General features: G+C 61.1%; 1 protein-coding gene across 1 annotated transcript; it reads left to right on the top strand.

Moving 5' to 3' along the window:
* The first annotated feature begins 1,071 nt into the window (after positions 1 to 1,071).
* Positions 1,072 to 17,554, top strand: EPHB3 (EPH receptor B3). The gene is made up of 17 exons (XM_075716594.1): positions 1,072 to 1,088; positions 1,172 to 1,233; positions 4,116 to 4,180; positions 4,557 to 5,229; positions 12,640 to 12,795; positions 12,948 to 13,283; positions 14,083 to 14,207; positions 14,371 to 14,539; positions 14,634 to 14,739; positions 15,077 to 15,174; positions 15,361 to 15,483; positions 15,585 to 15,832; positions 16,078 to 16,293; positions 16,385 to 16,534; positions 16,622 to 16,815; positions 16,983 to 17,138; positions 17,446 to 17,554. The coding sequence occupies exons 2-17, from the start codon at positions 1,197 to 1,199 to the stop codon at positions 17,552 to 17,554; spliced, it is 2,961 nt and encodes a 986-aa protein (XP_075572709.1). The 5' UTR covers positions 1,072 to 1,088; positions 1,172 to 1,196.
* Positions 17,555 to 18,169: the final 615 nt, after the last annotated feature.

Here is an 18,169-nt window from a genome sequence, read left to right on the forward strand (position 1 = left end):
GCGCGTCTGCCGCTCAGCAGCGCGAGACGGGCTCTCTGGGCCTCTTAGAGGGGGGAGTTCAAACGTTTTCACTGGCCTCAGACCGTGCACGCCGCATTCCTGAGCCCCTGGGCGGGGAGGAAGAGGTCCCCAGGTCCAGATGGGTCCTCGCCAGGGCTTCAAACACCCAGCAAACTGCTGGGGACTCTGCAGAGGTGATGGCAGGGCTGCTGGCAGGATACCCCTGGTCTTTGCAGCTTGGGGTGCACCTGGGAGGAGATTTTTGCAGGGCAGGGAGGAGGCAGTCGGAGCGATGCTCACAGCCCCATCTGAGGAGTGAGGCTCTTTCCCTGCCCCAGGATCCTGCTCTGCCGTGGAAGTCCTGCTTCTATGTGGGGTTGACCATGGCCTGCTGCACTCGCTGGAGCATAGTGAGGTTCCTGCAGCATCCATGGCCTTTGCCTGGCTGGAGGTAAGGAGAGGATAACTCCCCAGCACTGCAGACAGTGATAAAACAAGCCTTAGGGTGACTTCCCCAAGCTGGCGAAATTGGGAGCCAATTTCCCATTGACTAATGGGACCAGGCTCTCGCTGTGGCGTGCGGGATTGAGGTGGCTTTGACTCACTGCTCGGCCAGCCCTGACGCCATTCACGTCCCTCCGAAGCACCCGCAAACCTGAACTGAGCCGGAAAACTGCCAGTGCCGCCTCCAAGCCCACCTCTGGCACCACATGCCGGAGGGAAAGAGCGGCTGGCTACTCCCAAACCACTGAAACCCGGTGCTTGCCCATCTCCCCAGCCCTGGACGCTAGCACGTGTGCCTTTCACGGGTGGCCAGCGCTTGGTGTGCCCCGGTGTTTGCTGGAGAAAGGACACAGGTTCGGTGCCAGGCCGCCGCGAGATCTCTGCGGCAGCTTTAAGGGCAGAGAGCAGTTTCTGCGGCTCGGCTGCGGCTGGCTCGGCTCAGCTCAGCTCAGCATGCCGCCGCCAGCCCCGGGACCACGCAGCGCAGCAGCCCGCAGGGCCGTCCGCCTGCGACCTTCACGGCGGCAGGCTGCAAGGGGCTGGGGAGCTCCCCGGACCCCACCTGGCCCCGCTCGCTCCCGCGGCTGCAGGAAACCCCTGCTGCCCTCGCGCTCGGCCCGTTTCCTTTAGCCGAGTTGCTCAGTGATTTTATTTTTATTATTTCCCCTCCCTGCTTTCTCTGTGCGGTTTACATGGCTCTTGCGCCAGTGGCTGTCTTGGCTCTGTCAGGTTTTTTTTTCCCTCCTCTGTCGGTCAGATGGCAGATGCTGCCAAATTAGGATGCAGGCAGCGAGCCTCCTGTCCGAGCCACGTCTCTGCCCCAGGCCGGCACTCATGGGGAAGGACGCTGCCGGAGGGGACGGCTGCCCACGTGCCCTGTCCTGGGGCCGGGCCAGCACGGCAAGGGCTGCCTGCACGGGGGGGCTGCTGGCCTGCAGGGTTGTTCCCGCACACCCTGGGCGAAGCTCCCCTCCCACCCCAGGAGCAGGGATACCCGCACGGTCAGGTCCGGCCCGGCTCTGCCGCGGCTGGCCACAGGATCCTCGCGCCGCCCCGCTCACGGGCACGCCCTGCCGCCCAGATCCCCATCTCCCCGGCCTGACTCACCGCCGCGGCCGTTTCTCCGCACCGGCCCTGTCCCTGAGCACGCAGGGCACCCCTTCCCCGCTCCTCCCGCCGGGTCCAGCCCTCCTGCAGAAACACGCGCCCAGCTGCCTGCGCCGGGAGCGGGGCCCTTCGCTGGCCGGACCCACGCGGGGTCTCTGCGCCGGGACTTGGCAGCCCGGTGCGCTCTCAGCGCCGAGCGCGCGCTTGGCTCTGCTCCGCCGCCGGCGCGGCGTGCATGGGCCCTTGCGCGGCACCGCTGTGCCCTTATTAGGGCAGCCGGCGCAGGGCCCATCCCTCAGAGAGGTGTGGGCAGCCCCGCTGCGCAACCTGCTCCCCCGTGGTCCGGCACCGGTTGCCTTCCTGGGAGCCGCCCCGGTGCAGGGGTCTGGGGAGCACGGCAGCATCGCGGGGAGGTCTTGTGGCTGTGCAGAGCCGTGCTCGGCCTCTGCCAGCGGCCAGTAGCTGATGCTGTGGTGAAGGGGAGGGGAGAGGGATGGGGGTTTGCTGCATCCCTGGGGCAGGCAGTGCCTTGGGACCACGCAGAGGTTGCCCCATGGGTGCTCAGCCCCATCCTGCGCCTCCCGTGCCCCGGCCCTCCTGACGGCCTCATCACCAGTCTCCCTGTGTTACCCGCTTGGCGGAAGGCTCCTTCCTTCTCTCCCTTTGTTTTTGCCAGCTGCCCCTAGTTTGTGTTTTTGATAAACAGCTAATAACCACCTCTGCACTCCTGTTTGCAAACAAGAGCCGGTGTCAGTTTGTCCTTCCTGTTGTAGATGCTGCCCCCCGACCATCTCCCGGCTGAGGAGCTGGCACCATGAGGGGTTTCCCTCACTCTGTCCCCGGTGCCATGTCCGCTGCCAGTGCCACCAGCCTGCGACGGCATTGCATTGATGTTTGCTCCACACGCATGGCCTGGGCTTGCCGGCCAGGCTGGGATCCTGGCAAACAGCGAGGCGGGTCAGAGAGCCCACGTGTCCCCAAATGTGCTTGTTTATCTGTGCCGCAGTAGCACTTGCAGCCTGTGCTCTTGGTCCATCCGTGGGTGCTGGCTCGGGAGCTGCTGGCGGGTCTGCCTGGGGTGGGACGCGGGAGGAGGGTGTTTACCTCCAGCCGGGCTTCGTCCAAAACCCTGCGACGCGTGAACATTTCCTTCCTCCTCCGCGCTTCCTCCCTAGCTGGGTCAGCCTGTGGTTTTCCTGGGGTGGAAGGAAAGAAGCTGAAACTGCCTCTCACTTCTGGGGCCGAGCCATGGTGCCTGGCACGACCGAGCTGCCCCGGCATGTCCTGTGCCCCAGCCGTCGAGAGCGAGCGGCACCCAGCCCGCTGCCAGCTCAGGGGGCTGGAGAGCCGTAGCTCCCTGCCTTACGTCTCGGGGCTGGGTGGGCTGAGGGACAGATGGATGGACAGACAGCCCAGCTGTGTGGGGTTTGGGATGGGGCTGTGCCTGAAGCTGGGGAGGGGGATGTTCTCAGCAGGGAGGTGTTTTGGAGCTGGTCCTGGGCCCTGCTCAGGGCAGGCACCGGAGCCCCTCTGAGCACACCAGGGTCTGCAGGGGGCTGTGGCCCAGCTCTGGCGTTTGCACCCCCCTTGCCCCAAAACGCCCCTGGGCAGGAGAGGGGCCAGAGGACCCAGGGGTGCCTGCTCCCCTCCAGACATCCTGCGAGGCTATCCCTGGAGCAGGGGTTGCAGAGCCAGCAGCCCACAGAGGGGCCACTGACACCGGCCCCCGGGCACGTCGTCGCATTCTGTCCTTGCGTTTCGCTCCCGGTTTTTGTGCGTGGTGCTTGCGTGGAGCCGCGCGGCTCTGCCCGGGATTAGCGACAGCTGCCTGCAATTGCAGCTCTTCCCAGACAAGCGTCTCGCTCCCTCAAGGCTGGGGCTGGGGCTGTTTGGGGAATGCTGCCGGGGTGGTTTGTCTTGTAGTCTGCTCCAGGAATGTTGGCCAGACGGTCAAATTCTTCTCCCCTCTTGTAAAATGAGTGATGTGGGGCGTCTCTGGGAGAGCAGCCTGCCAGTCCCTCCTCTGGATAAACCTGCCTGGCCCGCACCGCCCTGTCATGGGAACGGGCCCTTTCAACCCCAGCCACAGTAAATACGCACCCTGCCAAAGCGGAGGGGGAGGGCGCAGATGGGGGCGACCGGTCTCCCTCCTCTGGCACCCCACAGCCTGGCCGGGAGGCATGGCTGGCCGCACCGGTGGCCGGGGGTGGCAGCCCGTCCCCGTCCCCCCCTCGCCACCTGGCCAGCTCCTCGCCCTGCTGCTTCCCCGCTCCGGCGCGGCTCTCCGGGGACGCCTCGCTCTTCCTGTTCTCCTGACAGGAGAAGAGAAATCTGGAGTCTGTCTGCGCCGCTCCCCCTCCTCCCACCATGTCTCACCCCCCAAGTTGCTGTTTTCTGCAGAAATGTCAGCCTCAGCTCTCCTCTCCCCCACTCCTCCTGTTTTTTTCCCTCTAATCTTGGCCTTCGTCTCCAATTACTTCTTTCTTTCCTCCCTCTCCCTCCAGAGACCCTGATGGACACGAAGTGGGTGACCTCTGAGCTGGCATGGACAACTCATCCAGAGACGGGGGTAAGTCTGGAGCCAGCCCCGGTCCCGACCTCCAAAGGGCATGGCTGACCCCGGCCCCACGGGAATCGGGGCTGCTCGCCAGTGCCTTCGCGGAGCTGGCTGCGTCTTCCCCCTTCCCTCCCATGCTTATCCTCTCGCCACATGAAACTATCCTCTCCTGACTCCGTGCCGGCAGAATGGGAGCACCATGGTTCCTGGCCTGGGCTGCTCTTAGTCACCTTGATGACCAGGAGGGTTGGGACAGGTGGAGGCGCAGCTGCTGCTCCTCCGTCTTGACTGTTGCCCGTTCCCCCCCCCGACTCCGTGCCGTTCGCAATGAGTCCATGGCACCGATCTCCCCAGCTGGGGGTCTAACCCGCTCCCCTCTCGCTCACAGTGGGAAGAAGTCAGCGGTTACGACGAGGCCATGAACCCCATCCGCACGTACCAGGTGTGCAACGTGCGGGAGGCCAACCAGAACAACTGGCTTCGCACCAAATTTATCCAGCGCCAGGATGTCCAGCGCGTCTACGTGGAGCTGAAGTTCACCGTGCGGGACTGCAACAGCATCCCCAACATCCCCGGCTCCTGCAAAGAGACCTTCAACCTCTTCTATTATGAGTCAGATACGGATTCTGCCTCTGCAAACAGCCCTTTCTGGATGGAGAACCCCTATATCAAAGTGGATACAATTGCCCCGGACGAGAGCTTCTCCAAGCTGGAGTCTGGCCGTGTGAACACCAAGGTGCGCAGCTTTGGCCCTCTCTCCAAAAATGGCTTTTACCTGGCCTTCCAGGACCTGGGAGCCTGCATGTCCCTCATCTCCGTCCGGGCTTTCTATAAGAAATGCTCCAACACCATTGCTGGCTTTGCTATCTTCCCGGAGACTTTAACGGGGGCCGAGCCCACCTCTCTGGTCATCGCACCAGGCACCTGCATCCCCAATGCGGTGGAGGTATCCGTACCCCTGAAGCTGTACTGCAATGGCGACGGCGAGTGGATGGTACCTGTGGGAGCGTGTACATGTGCTGCTGGATATGAGCCGACCATGAAGGATACCCAGTGCCAAGGTATGTGTGTGGTGGAGTGACCGTGGCTCTTGTCCCTGCAGATGTGTGGATGCGGAGGAGGCGGTTTTGCATTGTGCTCGGTCTGTTTTCAGAGGCTTGGGAGCTGAGGAGGGAGCAGGGTGGTATCTCAGAGGACTGGTCTTGCAGTTTGACTCAGCATCTGGAAGCCTTAAAGCCTTCGTGGTCCGGGCTGGTGCGGTGCCTGCTGTGACATGCTGGTTAGCATCCGCCGGTGCTGTCCTCTGCAGGATGCATCTCCTCACCAGGAGCCGTGGCTCAAGGCATGGTCTTCAGCAGGGACCCAGCATGTTTAAGCCCCTGAGCACTACCAAAACCTCCCTCTCACCCCTGCTACCGTGTCCAGTGTCTCCCGTTTCTCCCTCCTGCGGTGCTCATGGCTCGGGCGAGAGTTGTTCCTGGCAAGTGTGATTTCGCGCTGCTTGAGCGGAGGCACTCAGAAACCTCGGTGGTGAGCCGGGCCCCGCTGCGCTGGCTGCGGGAGAAGCCGTGCGGATGCACGCGAATGCACGCTGCCCCTGCCAGCACTGAGCGGGGAGGGTGGGGAGCAGCGCGCAGGCAGCGGAGATGAAGCTCCCCGTCCCTGCTCGGAGGGGAGGGAAGAGCACCCTGCACATGGAGATACTGGGGATGGACAGCCACCCTGGGCAGCCCTGTGTGGGTCCTGCAGCTGCCGTGGTCTCCCACGACAGCTTTGGTGTTGCTGTTTCACCCCAAGTTGGGTATTTTGATAAGGAAAAATCTGCCCAGATGGTTGTTGCTTTTCCTTGGGGTGATTTTGTCCTTGGGAGCCATTTCCAGCACGCAGGACCCTGCCCTGGTGTGGTTCGGGTTTAGGGCAGAAAGCTCGCTGCTCCCCTTGGCTGGAGGTGTTGTACAGGGAGTGGGACGTCGGCTGGGCCCCCAGTGCTGGATGCCTTGTGCTTGCCGATGACGGGATGCTTGGCGCCGGCCCTTTGCTCTTGGCAGGGGCGATGTGATTTGGGATGGCCTGTGACGTGGGGCTTGGGCCAGGCCAGCCTCTCTGCTGGCGTTGGGAGCAGCATAGCTGTCGGCCATGCCGCTGCGGCTGGGCAGGGAATGCTCAGCCTCTGTGGGGCCACGGCTCTGCTCTGGGACTGGAGCCTCCAGCACCGTTGGTGCCAGCACAGCTCCGACTTTGAGGGCAGGTTGCTTGTGGCCCTGGCTCCCTGCAGCAGTCTTGGGAGCAGCCGATCTGGCTCCTCCTGGGGCAGACGGACACCGGTGCCAGGCATCCATCGCTGCGCGGGGAGCCCATGCTTAAAAGTGTGCACTGGGGTCCCTGCTCCTGGGGAGCTGGTTTCCTTCTTGCTTGGGCTGGGAGATCTTAGACCGTACAGGGTGTTTGCTCTTTCCCAGCAGCGTTTGGGCACAAGGTGACACCATTTCCAGCCAGCATCCGGGCTGTGTCGAGCTGGGCATCCTGAGACAGGACCGAGGGCTCCTCAGGGCATCGTTGCAGCCTGGGACGAGGTCCCCTCTCCGCATCCCCCCAGCCGGGCAGACAACCGCGCGGCGGCTCTCCCACCGCCTTTAATTTCCCCCCAACAAGCCCTGGCTTCTTCCCCGGCACACAGGGAAGCCACACTGAGCCGCGGGCACGTCTCCATCCGGCACCCTGCCCTCTCTTTGGGCAGAAGCGGCGGTGTCCTCACGTTTCTCTGGGAAAGTTGCGCTGCGCTTGTAAGATCAGATTTTCCGCCATATGATCGTGTGTTTTAAGTGGAAACAGCTGAAGAAGGGCTGGGAGAAGCCAGAGCCACAGCTCCCTTTTCTGCTCTCGGCTGGATGTTCCCTTGCCCCGTTTCGGCAGCCCAGCACCTCCGGGAAGTCTCTCTGCCCCCGCGGCGTGGGGAGCGGTGCGGATGCAGCCCTGCGGAGCTGGGGTTTCGGCGCTCCCGCCCCGGGGAGCCGCCGAGGCTTCACTGCACAGGCAAGGAGCGCTCCGGAGTGCCAGATGGCATTTTAATAAATAACAATACCCAGTTACTGCTTTAGATGGGGTAAGCCCTGTTGTAAATCTCCCCCTTTCCCCAGACTTTCAGTGGCCTTTGAAGATCTCCTCCTCCTCCTCCTCCTCTTTATCTCCATCCAGAGCCAGGATTAGACCTCGCATTCAGACCTGTTACAATGCGGCTTGTATCCCGGTCCCTCGGGAGCCGAGGGCTCATCCCGCCCGGCTGAAGGCAGTTTCTTTGGCATGCTTTGTAATGCGATACGCCAGGCTGGTATCTGGCGCTCTAGTCCTGAGTTGCCACAGCATTGATTTGGCATCTCATTCTCAGCCTCATTATCTTTATTTAATTAGCACACGGCCCTTCTGGGGGTTGTGCCGCTTCCCACACGCTCCCCGCCATGCAGAGCTGCAGAGGCAGCTCTCCCTGGAGGAAGAGGAGCTGCTGGCCGAGGAGGGGGACGAAGGCTCCCACGTGCCTCCACAGGCAAGGGTACGCTCGCTGCCTTCGTCCCCTCGCACCCAAGCCCTGCAGCTCCCGTCCCCGCTCCTTTTGGTTTGCAAGCACCCAAACCATTCGGGGGATTTGGTGTCAAGGCGCTCCCCGCGTTGCGCAGGCAGGCGGCGGGAGTTTCCTTTGCGCGGTGTGGAGCTCCTGGCGCAGAGCAGCTCAACGTTCGGCACCTCCCCAAAAATGCTCCTGGGTGTGTGCTCCCTGTGCCGGATTCGCCGGGATTTGTGCCCCTTGTGTTGCTGGCTTCACCCAAAGACAGAAAGGTTCGGGGTCTGGCTGGCCTCCATGCCAGGGCTATCAGCGAGCCCCCTCCTTGCATGGCCCTCGATGGCCACGGGGGGGTCCTGGAGAGGGGCCACGGTGCCCCCAGAGCCTACACCCCCCACTCGGGAGGGGGACTGAGGCTGTGTGGTGCAGTCGATGGACACCCAAACCGTAAAAGCACCTGGAGAGACAGTGCGTAGTGTGACACCGCGCTGTCCTCGGACCCATTTCTCAGCCTTTTTGATGTCCCTTTTCTGATGGCGCCAGGCACCGGATATTTGGGCACGGTCAGTAGGTGATAGCAGGTCAGGCTGGGGCCAAAATCTAAATTTTTGTGAAAATAAATTTCCCTTGCAATCAGTGACTAATGGAAACATCACCCCGAATTAAAAAAAAAAAAAAAAAAAATGCCAAGCAAGCATTGCACTTGCCAACTGTTTGCAGCTTTCCATTGCAACACGGCTTGCTGCATGAAACCCAGGAAGTGAAACTGCCTGCTATTAATTGCCCGGGCTTCCAGATCAAAGGCAGCTCAGCAGCGCAGGCAGGAGAGAGCTGCCGGTTTACAGCCAGGCAGCTCCACAATGGGTTACTTGTAACACGGTCGAGGAAATCTGCCCCTGCCGTCCCGCCTGTGACCCGCTGTGGCTCGAGAAGCAGCTTTGCTTATTGAAAAAAATTTTTTTTTTCCTATTTAAAAAAAAAAAATGGTTTCCCGCCTGTTCTTTGGATGCCACTGTTCAAACCCCCGAGGGCTCTTTCCCTTCTCTCCTCTTCAAATTTACTCCATTCACTTTTGGACTGCGCTAGTGTGAAATATTTCCACCCAAAGGGTGATTTTTTTTTTTAAAAAAAAAAAATCAAGTGCCTTTTAAGAGAGACTTAAAAAGAGAGTTACCGCCTCGGCTGTAGCCAGGCTGTTGCTTCCACAGCTCTAATCCATCTGCAGCCGCTTACGAAAGCGGGAAGGGAGCGAGCCGTGCAGGTTCATAAAGCACAGATCGTCCCAGGCAAACTCGATTGCTGCCTTTAAAGAAATTACAGGGTTGCTGGACAAAGGGATGTGATCGGTTTAATTTATCTAGGCTCAAGCGAGGCGTTCTGCTTCAGTTCTACAGGGAGAGAAATAGCTGGAAGGATGCTGCCCGGGCTGGAATAGTGTCATGTGGATGGGAAAGCAATCGAGACCTGAAACAGGGTAGTTCGGGGCTGGTATTTCCCGATGTGCCATGGGCTATCCCTCCCTCCCTCCCTTTCCCAAGGGAGGGGACCCCGAAGTTTTGGGGATGCATGCAGGGTTCGTTGCTGCTTGCCCGCATCCCATGCAGTAATGGAGGCTGCCTGCGGGATGAGTCACGGCTCTCTGCTGCTGCCAGGAGGGTTTTATTTCGGTGTTTTTTTCAGCTCCCTCCCTTGGACTTTATTCACCAGGGTGGGGATTGTATTTGGGAAGAGCACCGTCCTCTTCCCCCAGCCCTGTGCCGCAGCTCTGCGAGGCAGGATCAGGCCCCGGAGGTGGGCAACTGATGAAAATCCCAGAGGGGCTGCCAGAAGCAGCCGGATGGCAGGCGGTGGGTGCCGCGCCGCGCCGTGCCATGCCGGCTGTGCGATGCCCCATAGAGGGTGCGGGGCAGTTTTGCAGCAGCCCCAGGGCTGCGTTACTGCCCCCTGCCTCCCGCACCCCTCAAAAATCCCCTCCGCAGCTGATCCCCGCTGTCAGGCCAGGCTGCGTCTCCCTCCCATCAAACCAGCGGCTCCTCTTCAGACCGGGGATCTCCGCTTCAGTTCCTTGACCTGTTATCCTGTGGCTGTCAGTGACTGTCACGTTCTCCCCGGCGGTGACCGCAGCCCGGCACCAGGAGATGTGATCTGTGTGCGGAGGTTCAGGGTTGTTATTTTATTTAAGGACACTTAGCAGGAAAAGTGCTTATGCAAACCTCTTGGTGGGGAGAGGGGAGCCCAGCTCCCTGGCTCCAGCTGGATGGAGTCACGTTCCCGCTCTGGAGCTCCCGGGCTCGTTCCCCAGCGTGCTGGCCAAGACAGTGGTTGTTGTACAGGCAGTTTCTTGCAGAGAAGAGATGACACAGCGGCTTATCCACCAGGGACCTGGGATCAGCTTTCAGCTCGGTTACAGCCTTCAAATGTGGCGGCTGAGAGCTGTCACGCTGCCACCAAGGTCTTTATGCTCTGATTTATTAAGCGGAGTTGGAAACTTGAACAGTGGAGTGCATCTGGGCCTCAGTCCCTATCCTGCTCTTCCACTGCTTAACAGGGCTGGGACGTGGCTCATCCCCCTCCTGCCAGGAGGGTGCAAAGAAATGACCTCCATCCCTTGTGCCTGTGCTCGGCTCTCCTATGGGATGGCAGGCAGCTGCCCAAGGACAGCTCTGCCTGTTGCTTCTTCCCGTATCCGGGAGCGCAGGAGGTCACTGTCCCCTCCGTGCCCGTAACCCACCAGGCACCGGCTGGCACTGAGCGTGCAGGAGGCCATCATCCCTCCCGTGTCCTTTGCAGAGTGCCTCGCTGGCCCCGGCTGCCATGCTGCGCTTGGGCTGTTGGCTTCACACAAGCTCTGGTTGCTCCAGCTTCGCTCTCCCCCCAACAAGCCTGTTATTTCAGGGGGTTTTGTCCCTGATGGATCTGGGCTCCTGTCCATAACCAAAGCATGTTTGGCAGCTTTCTGAGCCCAGAGCGTTCCTGTCCAAGAGGTTTCAGTCATCTCTCATTCCTCAGCAATCTGGTTCCTTATGTGTGAATCTGCATCCACCCAGTTTGAACCGCCCGGGACTCCGGCTGGGGTGGGTCTGCCTGTGCCGAGGCTGCTCCACTACCTCTGGGCATCTGCTGTCCACGTCTTTGCATTTCGTGGTGGCGAGGGTGGCCTGGGCTGGGGGACGGGAGCCCTGGACCTGCTGGCCGGGGGCTTCCGTCGCTCACAGAGGAGCAGGTCTGCACACTCCTTTGCCCTCCAGCCTGTGCAGTTGGGATGGGCTAAGCTTTCATTTCCAAAGGGAAGGCCCAGAGGCCAGGTGAACTCAGGTCAAGGAGCTGGAGTGAATCGAGCCATGTGGTCGGTCCTGTTCTGACCGAAGAGGAGTCTCCTTGCCCGAAGGGTCGCACCCTGGGAGCAGGAGGCAGCTCCTGCCACACATCCAGACAGGGGGGCTGGAGAGCGTGCAGTCTGGAGGTCCCCTCCTCGGCAGCGGATGCCTCCCCCCATGACAGGGCCGCTCGCGCGTCCCCCCGCCTGGCAGCACCGTGATGGCTCGGGGCTTCTCCTCTGGGGCTGCTGCCTCTCGGTGCCTGGGCAAACCGGGGAGCCAGGACGGCACCCTGAAGCTGTATGCAGGTCCCCACGGGGGCGGCCCGGCAGCGTGTGACTCAACAGTGCTCCACACCCCACGCGTGGGGCTGCAGCCAGCCGGAAGACTTCCACGGAGGGTGTCGGGAGATGCCTCATAGCAGGAAACGTTTGCTTGCTGCAGCCTGGTGAAGCATGGGGGAAACCTCCTCCTGTTTACAGGGTGATGTGCGACAGGCGTGGGAGGTGGGACAGGGCTGCCAGGAGGGTTACGTGCCCTCGGGAGCTGCCCTAACCCTGGCGGAGCGAGGAGGATGCGCCCTTCTCTGGGGCTGTTGGTGCTGATGTCGCCCTGGCCATGGCAAGCGGGGTGATGCCAAAGCAGAGCCGGCGCCAGCGGGTCTCTCACCGCTTCGGCCAGCTGCGAACACAGAGCACGGGACCCACTTCCTTGGGGCAGCGCTGCGATAAATCAGGCTATTTCCAGGTGTGGGTCAGGTTCCCGAGACTGCTCTGCCCCTTGGCTCAAGTGCGTTAATCCCTCATTACGACTAAACGCCCCACGGTGCTAGCTGGGCCGGATCCCAGGACTTGTGGCTCCCTGAGGGACCCTGATCGGAAGCAGGGGTAGGAGGTGGCAGTGATGCCGAAGCAGCTCTTTAGCCAAGGACCTGCAGGAATGTTTTAATCTTGCTCTGCGCTCCACTTGAGCCAGACTCAGGAGGTGCCACCACCCCGGGGCTGAGAAGTGGCTGAAGAGCCCGAGGCAGAGGGTTTGGGGCTGAGTGGCTGCATTTAGGGCTGCAGAGGCCTCTCACGGGGGCTGCTGCGGGCAGGGCTGAGGAGTCCTTTCCTTCCCAGCCTTATTTCCCCAGAGAATGGATCGCTGACCCTATGGAGGGTGCTGGGCATGGAAACCAGCTGTGGAAGGGGGAGCCAACGTGTGTAAAACCCTTGGGAAGTGCAGTGAAGAAACAAAACTGGGGACGTGCTCTCCTGGCTGGACCTGCCCTGATCCCCATACAGCTGCTGGCAACCAGCTCTTCCCATCTCTGGCTGCCCCAGGTCTGCTGCCGGAGCACAGCAGCTCCTGGGCAGAGCTGTGCCCGTGCCGGCAGCTGCCCCGGCCCTGTGCCAGCAGCCCGTTTTTGCCCACCCGGCCTGGCTGTCCCTGGGCACGGCTGAGGGTGGTAGGAAGGCTTGTTGGTGGCCTGTGGTCCTCAAGCCACTGATCGGAGATTTGGCAGGGAGCAAGGAAGGGTCTGCCCAGCCTTGGAGGGAACAGTGGATGTTTTCTGGGTGCACTTTACAACTCAGGTCTGTTTTCCCTTCCTGCAGCATGTGGCCCAGGATCCTTCAAATCTAAGCAGGGGGAAGGTCCCTGCTCTCCCTGCCCTCCCAACAGCCGGACCACCTCTGGAGCAGCAACGGTCTGCACATGTCGAAACGGCTTTTTCCGGGCGGACACGGACCCTGCAGACAGCGCCTGCACCAGTGAGTCCTGCCCTGGGCGAGGAGGGGAGGTGAGGGGAGGTGTGGAGGCAGCGGGGGTCCGCATCTGGGGTGGGGGGAGTGTGCTGAGCCTATCCCAGAGGTGAGCCGGGCATGGGGGCATGCCATCCCTGACCCCCGTATTCCTTCCGCAGGCGTCCCCTCAGCCCCCCGCAGCGTCATCTCCAACGTGAACGAGACGTCGCTGGTGCTGGAGTGGAGCGAGCCGCAGGACACGGGCGGGCGGGATGACCTGCTCTACAACGTCATCTGCAAGAAGTGCAGCGTGGAGCGGCGCCTGTGCACCCGCTGCGACGACAACGTGGAGTTCGTGCCGCGCCAGCTCGGCCTCACCGAGCGTCGCATCTACATCAGCAACCTGATGGCCCACACCCAGTACACCTTCGAGATCCAGGCTGTGAATGGCATCTCCAGCAAGAGTCCTTACCCTCCCCATTTCGCCTCTGTCAATATCACCACCAACCAGGCAGGTCAGTGGAGCTGCCGGAGAGCAGGGGCTGGCTCTCCGCCGTGGAGCAGAGCGGGGATTTCTTGCTGACAGCCTTGGAGGCTGCAGTCCTTTGTGCTGCCACGTTACTGGCTCTCCGTGCCTGCATCTAATCCCCTGGGTAAATTCTCCTCTCCGTTTAACACGTGTCCCTGGAGGAGATGAGATCAGAACGCGTGCAAGCGGAGAAGGGCAGGGTTGGCAGATACTCAGAGAGCTCCGGATCTCCTAGACCTACCCCAGAGATGTGCCTGCTGCGAAGGGAGGAGGAAGGAAATGAGATTTCTTCCCTGTAGGCCTGGGAAGGCTCAGCACCAGCCCAAACCTTCACAGCCAGCTGAGTGCTCTGCCGTTCCCTCCTTCCTCCTGCTCTGGCCCGGCTCCAGCACGCTGGTAATCTCCAGCCACCACGCTCTGATCTGATTTCACGGGTCTCATCGGTGGGGTGGAGCACGGAGCTCCTGGCAAGCGGAGGAGGGGAAGGAGCCCTGGTTTGGGCTGGCAGGGCCCTTCCCCAGACCAGTTTGCAGCTAGGTGTGGGGTGAAGCATTACCTCCGTGCTATTTCTGAGGCTCCCCTTGGTCCCTTATCACCTTAGCTGCAAGATGTTGAGATCGCACCTCCCTACGGAGACTTGTGGGAGGCCAGTCTCAAAGCTTTTCCATGCCTTTCCAACGAGGTTATTTGAGCGGGTCCCAGGCAGAGTCCCCTGTGCCGATGTGGGATGGTGGAGGGGGGAGCCTGGCACAGGTGGCTCATTCCTCGCCTGCCCTCTTTCCTAGCCCCATCTGCCGTGCCTACGATGCACCTGCACAGCAGCACCGGGAACAGCATGACACTGTCGTGGACTCCCCCAGAGAGACCCAACGGCATCATTCTTGACTATGAGATCAAGTACTCGGAGAAGGTAAAGCAGGAGGCAGAGTGGCCCTTGCCCTCCTTCAGCCCTTCTGGCTGGCCGTCAGCACCATGGCAGAGGGGGGCCCTTCAGAGATAGTGCCTGGGGGATGTGGGAGCTAGTAAAGGGGGGATTGCTTCACAGAGGTGACACCCATGTGTCTCCCCTACAGCAAGGCCAGAGCGATGGCATCGCCAACACAGTCACCAGCCAGAAGAACTCGGTGCGGCTGGATGGGCTGAAGGCCAATGCTCGGTACATGGTGCAGGTCCGGGCACGCACAGTAGCTGGATATGGCCGCTACAGCCTCCCTACGGAGTTTCAGACAACTGCAGAGGACGGTAGGTACCAGGACTGGGCTGCCTCTGTCTCCCAGCCCTCCTGTGCGTGCTCCTTCCCGAGCTTGACTTTGATTTCTGCCTCTCCCTCCATCAGGCTCCACCAGCAAGACTTTCCAGGAGCTGCCTCTGATCGTGGGTTCAGCCACTGCGGGGCTGCTGTTTGTCATCGTTGTGGTGATCATCGCTATCGTCTGCTTCAGGTACTGGCTTTGCAGGGAGGAGGGGTTCAGAGCTGGGTTTGGGGATTGCTCGTGTCTGCCCCAGAGCTTTCCCCCTTGCCTGTGGGTAGACCGCTGGCAGCTCCAGTCTGAGAGCGAAGTCCTGTGGAAGGACTGTGCATCTCTGCGTCCCCAGCACTAGCTGGGCCTCTGCCCAGGCTCCTGCCATCCTCTCTCAGCACAACTAAGCCATCTTCTCCCATCGCACCTCGGCTGGAGGGATGGCTCTGCTCGCAGGCTGCCAGAGGGGAGGCTCTCTGGCCTTAGGCTGCCTGTGCTGGAATTTGGAAGCTGGCAGTGAATGTCTTTGCCCCATCAGGAAAGGGATGGTTACTGAACACCTCCTCTCGTCTCCTTTGGGCAGGAAGCAACGCAACAGCACGGATCCGGAGTACACGGAGAAGCTGCAGCAATACGGTGAGTGCGAGAGCCCAGCAAATGGGCTCTGCCCTGCCCTCTCCCAATTCCTGCCCTGTGCGCAAGCGAGGAGGCAGCCTTCGCTAGCCAGGCACAAGGAGGGACAGGCTGACAGCCGGCCAATCTGGCTCGGCATCTGTCACCTGCGTTGCATCCTTCCTGGTGACAACTCCTCTGTCCTTGCAGTCACCCCTGGGACAAAAGTCTACATTGATCCCTTCACCTATGAGGACCCCAACGAAGCCGTCCGGGAATTCGCCAAAGAGATTGACATCTCTTGTGTCAAAATTGAGGAGGTCATTGGAGCAGGCAAGTCCTGGGGCTGGGCACAGCAGCCGCTGAGACCACCGCCTCTCACCCTGCCGCGTGGCTCACCATGCCACCCCCCTCCTCCCCTTCCCCACCCACAGGGGAGTTCGGCGAAGTGTGCCGCGGGCGCCTGAAGCTGCCCGGCCGCCGTGAGATCTTCGTGGCCATCAAGACGCTGAAAGTGGGCTACACGGAGCGGCAGCGGCGGGACTTCCTGAGCGAGGCCAGCATCATGGGCCAGTTCGACCACCCCAACATCATCCACCTGGAGGGTGTGGTGACCAAGAGCCGCCCCGTCATGATCATCACGGAGTTCATGGAGAACTGTGCGCTTGACTCCTTCCTCCGGGTGAGCATCCATCCTCTCCTTCCCTGGGCTGGGGGCTGCAGCACGTCGGGGACAGCAGCTCCGAGCCCTCCTTCTCCATTCCTCTGCACTGTCACGCTGGCACCCCCGGGCTAAGCTGTGCATAGACTTCATGGGGTGGGGGAAGAGGGGTGGCTCTAGGGAGGAGGAAGGTGGTGGTAGCATATTGGGATCCTTCCCCAACCCGTTTGGGGTGTTGCAAACCCCTCTGATCTCTCCTCTGGCAGCTGAACGACGGGCAGTTCACAGTCATCCAGCTGGTGGGGATGCTGCGAGGCATCGCCGCCGGCATGAAGTACCTTTCGGAGATGAACTATGTGCACCGGGATCTGGCTGCCCGCAACATCCTGGTCAACAGCAACTTGGTCTGCAAAGTGTCTGACTTCGGGCTCTCTCGCTTTCTGGAGGATGACCCAGCCGACCCCACCTACACTAGCTCCCTGGTATGGGACACTCAAGGGGGATCCACTGATTTGGGGATAGGGGGAGACACCTCAGATATGTGCTAAATAACGGAGCTGTGTATCCGTGCAGGGGGGCAAGATCCCGATCAGATGGACGGCTCCTGAGGCCATTGCCTACCGCAAATTCACTTCAGCCAGTGATGTGTGGAGCTACGGCATCGTCATGTGGGAAGTGATGTCCTACGGGGAGCGACCCTACTGGGACATGTCCAACCAGGACGTAAGTGCTCCCTGGGGAATGGGGAGCTCTGGGCTGCCCATGGGAGCCCAGGTGGCTCACAGCCTGCCTCTGCGTGTCCCTCCACAGGTGATCAACGCAGTGGAGCAGGATTACCGCCTGCCACCCCCCATGGACTGCCCCACGGCGCTGCACCAGCTGATGCTGGACTGCTGGGTGCGGGACCGCAACATGCGGCCCAAGTTTGCACAGATTGTCAACACGCTGGACAAGCTCATCCGCAACGCTGCCAGCCTGAAAGTCATCGCCAGCGTCCAGTCTGGGTCAGTGGCATCCTCACCTCCAGCCAGGACTTCCCCCAAGCCTGGGGAACGCTGGGGTGGTTGGGACTAGAGATGTGGGAGGGCAGGGATAAGATATCTCCCCAGCTTCCAGTTACACACCTTTCTGTCCTCTGCTCCCTGTGACCTGTGGCTCTTTTACCCTTTAGCATCTCCCAGCCGCTCCTGGACCGCACTGTCCCGGATTATACCACCTTCACCACCGTGGGAGACTGGCTGGATGCCATCAAAATGGGACGGTACAAGGAGAACTTTGTCAATGCTGGCTTTGCCTCCTTCGACCTGGTGGCGCAGATGACTGCAGAGTAAGTCCCTGCTTGTGGAGGAGAGAGAAAGTTGGGGCTGCTGCACATTGTCCCTTGTCCCTCGCCTTTCCAGCAGCCAGCTCCTCCCACCTGAGCATGGGGAGGGCTGAGGTGTGCATGGGCTTTGCCCAAGTGAGTTAAGGTCTGGGATTCAGCATCCAGTCCCCCGTGGTGTTAGAGGGACACTGGAGCTTGGAAGAGGGCTGTAACGGAGGCAGATGGGTCCCTTAGCAGCAGCTAGATGGGGCAGGGCCACATGCTGGTATTGCTGCTGGCAGGGGGCTGAGTCTTCACCTTCTCCTTGCAGAGACCTGCTGAGGATAGGGGTGACGCTAGCAGGGCACCAGAAGAAGATCCTGAGCAGCATTCAGGACATGAGGCTGCAGATGAACCAGACGCTCCCGGTGCAGGTTTGACCACAGGGGACTCTGCATTGGAACGGACCGAGGGAACCTGCCAACCAGGTTCAGTTTGCGGTGCAGCCCGGCTTCCCGTTTCCCCCTTCACATGGCGCTCCTCTGCCTCGGACGGTCGCCTGGGACGGGACGGGATGGGCCGCCCTTCCCTGGATCGGAGGCACTTGTGCCGAGAGGGAGCCCAGCTTTTCGTCCCGTGTCCTGGAACGGCGAGGCAGCAACGCATCTTCATATTGAAGATGGATTATGGGACAGAGATGGCACATCCTGCTTCCCGCCCTGTCTCGGTGCTCATCTGTTTGAAGAGTTGTTCTGCTTCTTGGATTTCTTTTCACCCTGTTTTCCCCCCAAGTCCTCACTTCCCTCCCCTCCCGAGGCCACAGACTGTTGACCCGTCCGCTGAGTCCGTCAGACACGTCCGAAGCCTTCCCTAACTCCGGTCCCCGCGTGGAAGCAGCCGGGGGAGGCCAAGCCGGCGACAGGGCCGGGGCCATTGGCCCCAGACAATCACTCCTCTCCTCCAGCCCTGGTGGCCCCTCCGCCCGAGGGTCTGCACTGGAACGTGTCCGAAGGGAAGGCTTCGCTCCCTTTCTTGGCTTTGCACGCCAGAACCCA

The sequence above is a fragment of the Pelecanus crispus genome, chromosome 9 (assembly GCF_030463565.1).
Source record: "Pelecanus crispus isolate bPelCri1 chromosome 9, bPelCri1.pri, whole genome shotgun sequence".
Lineage (NCBI taxonomy): Eukaryota > Metazoa > Chordata > Aves > Pelecaniformes > Pelecanidae > Pelecanus > Pelecanus crispus.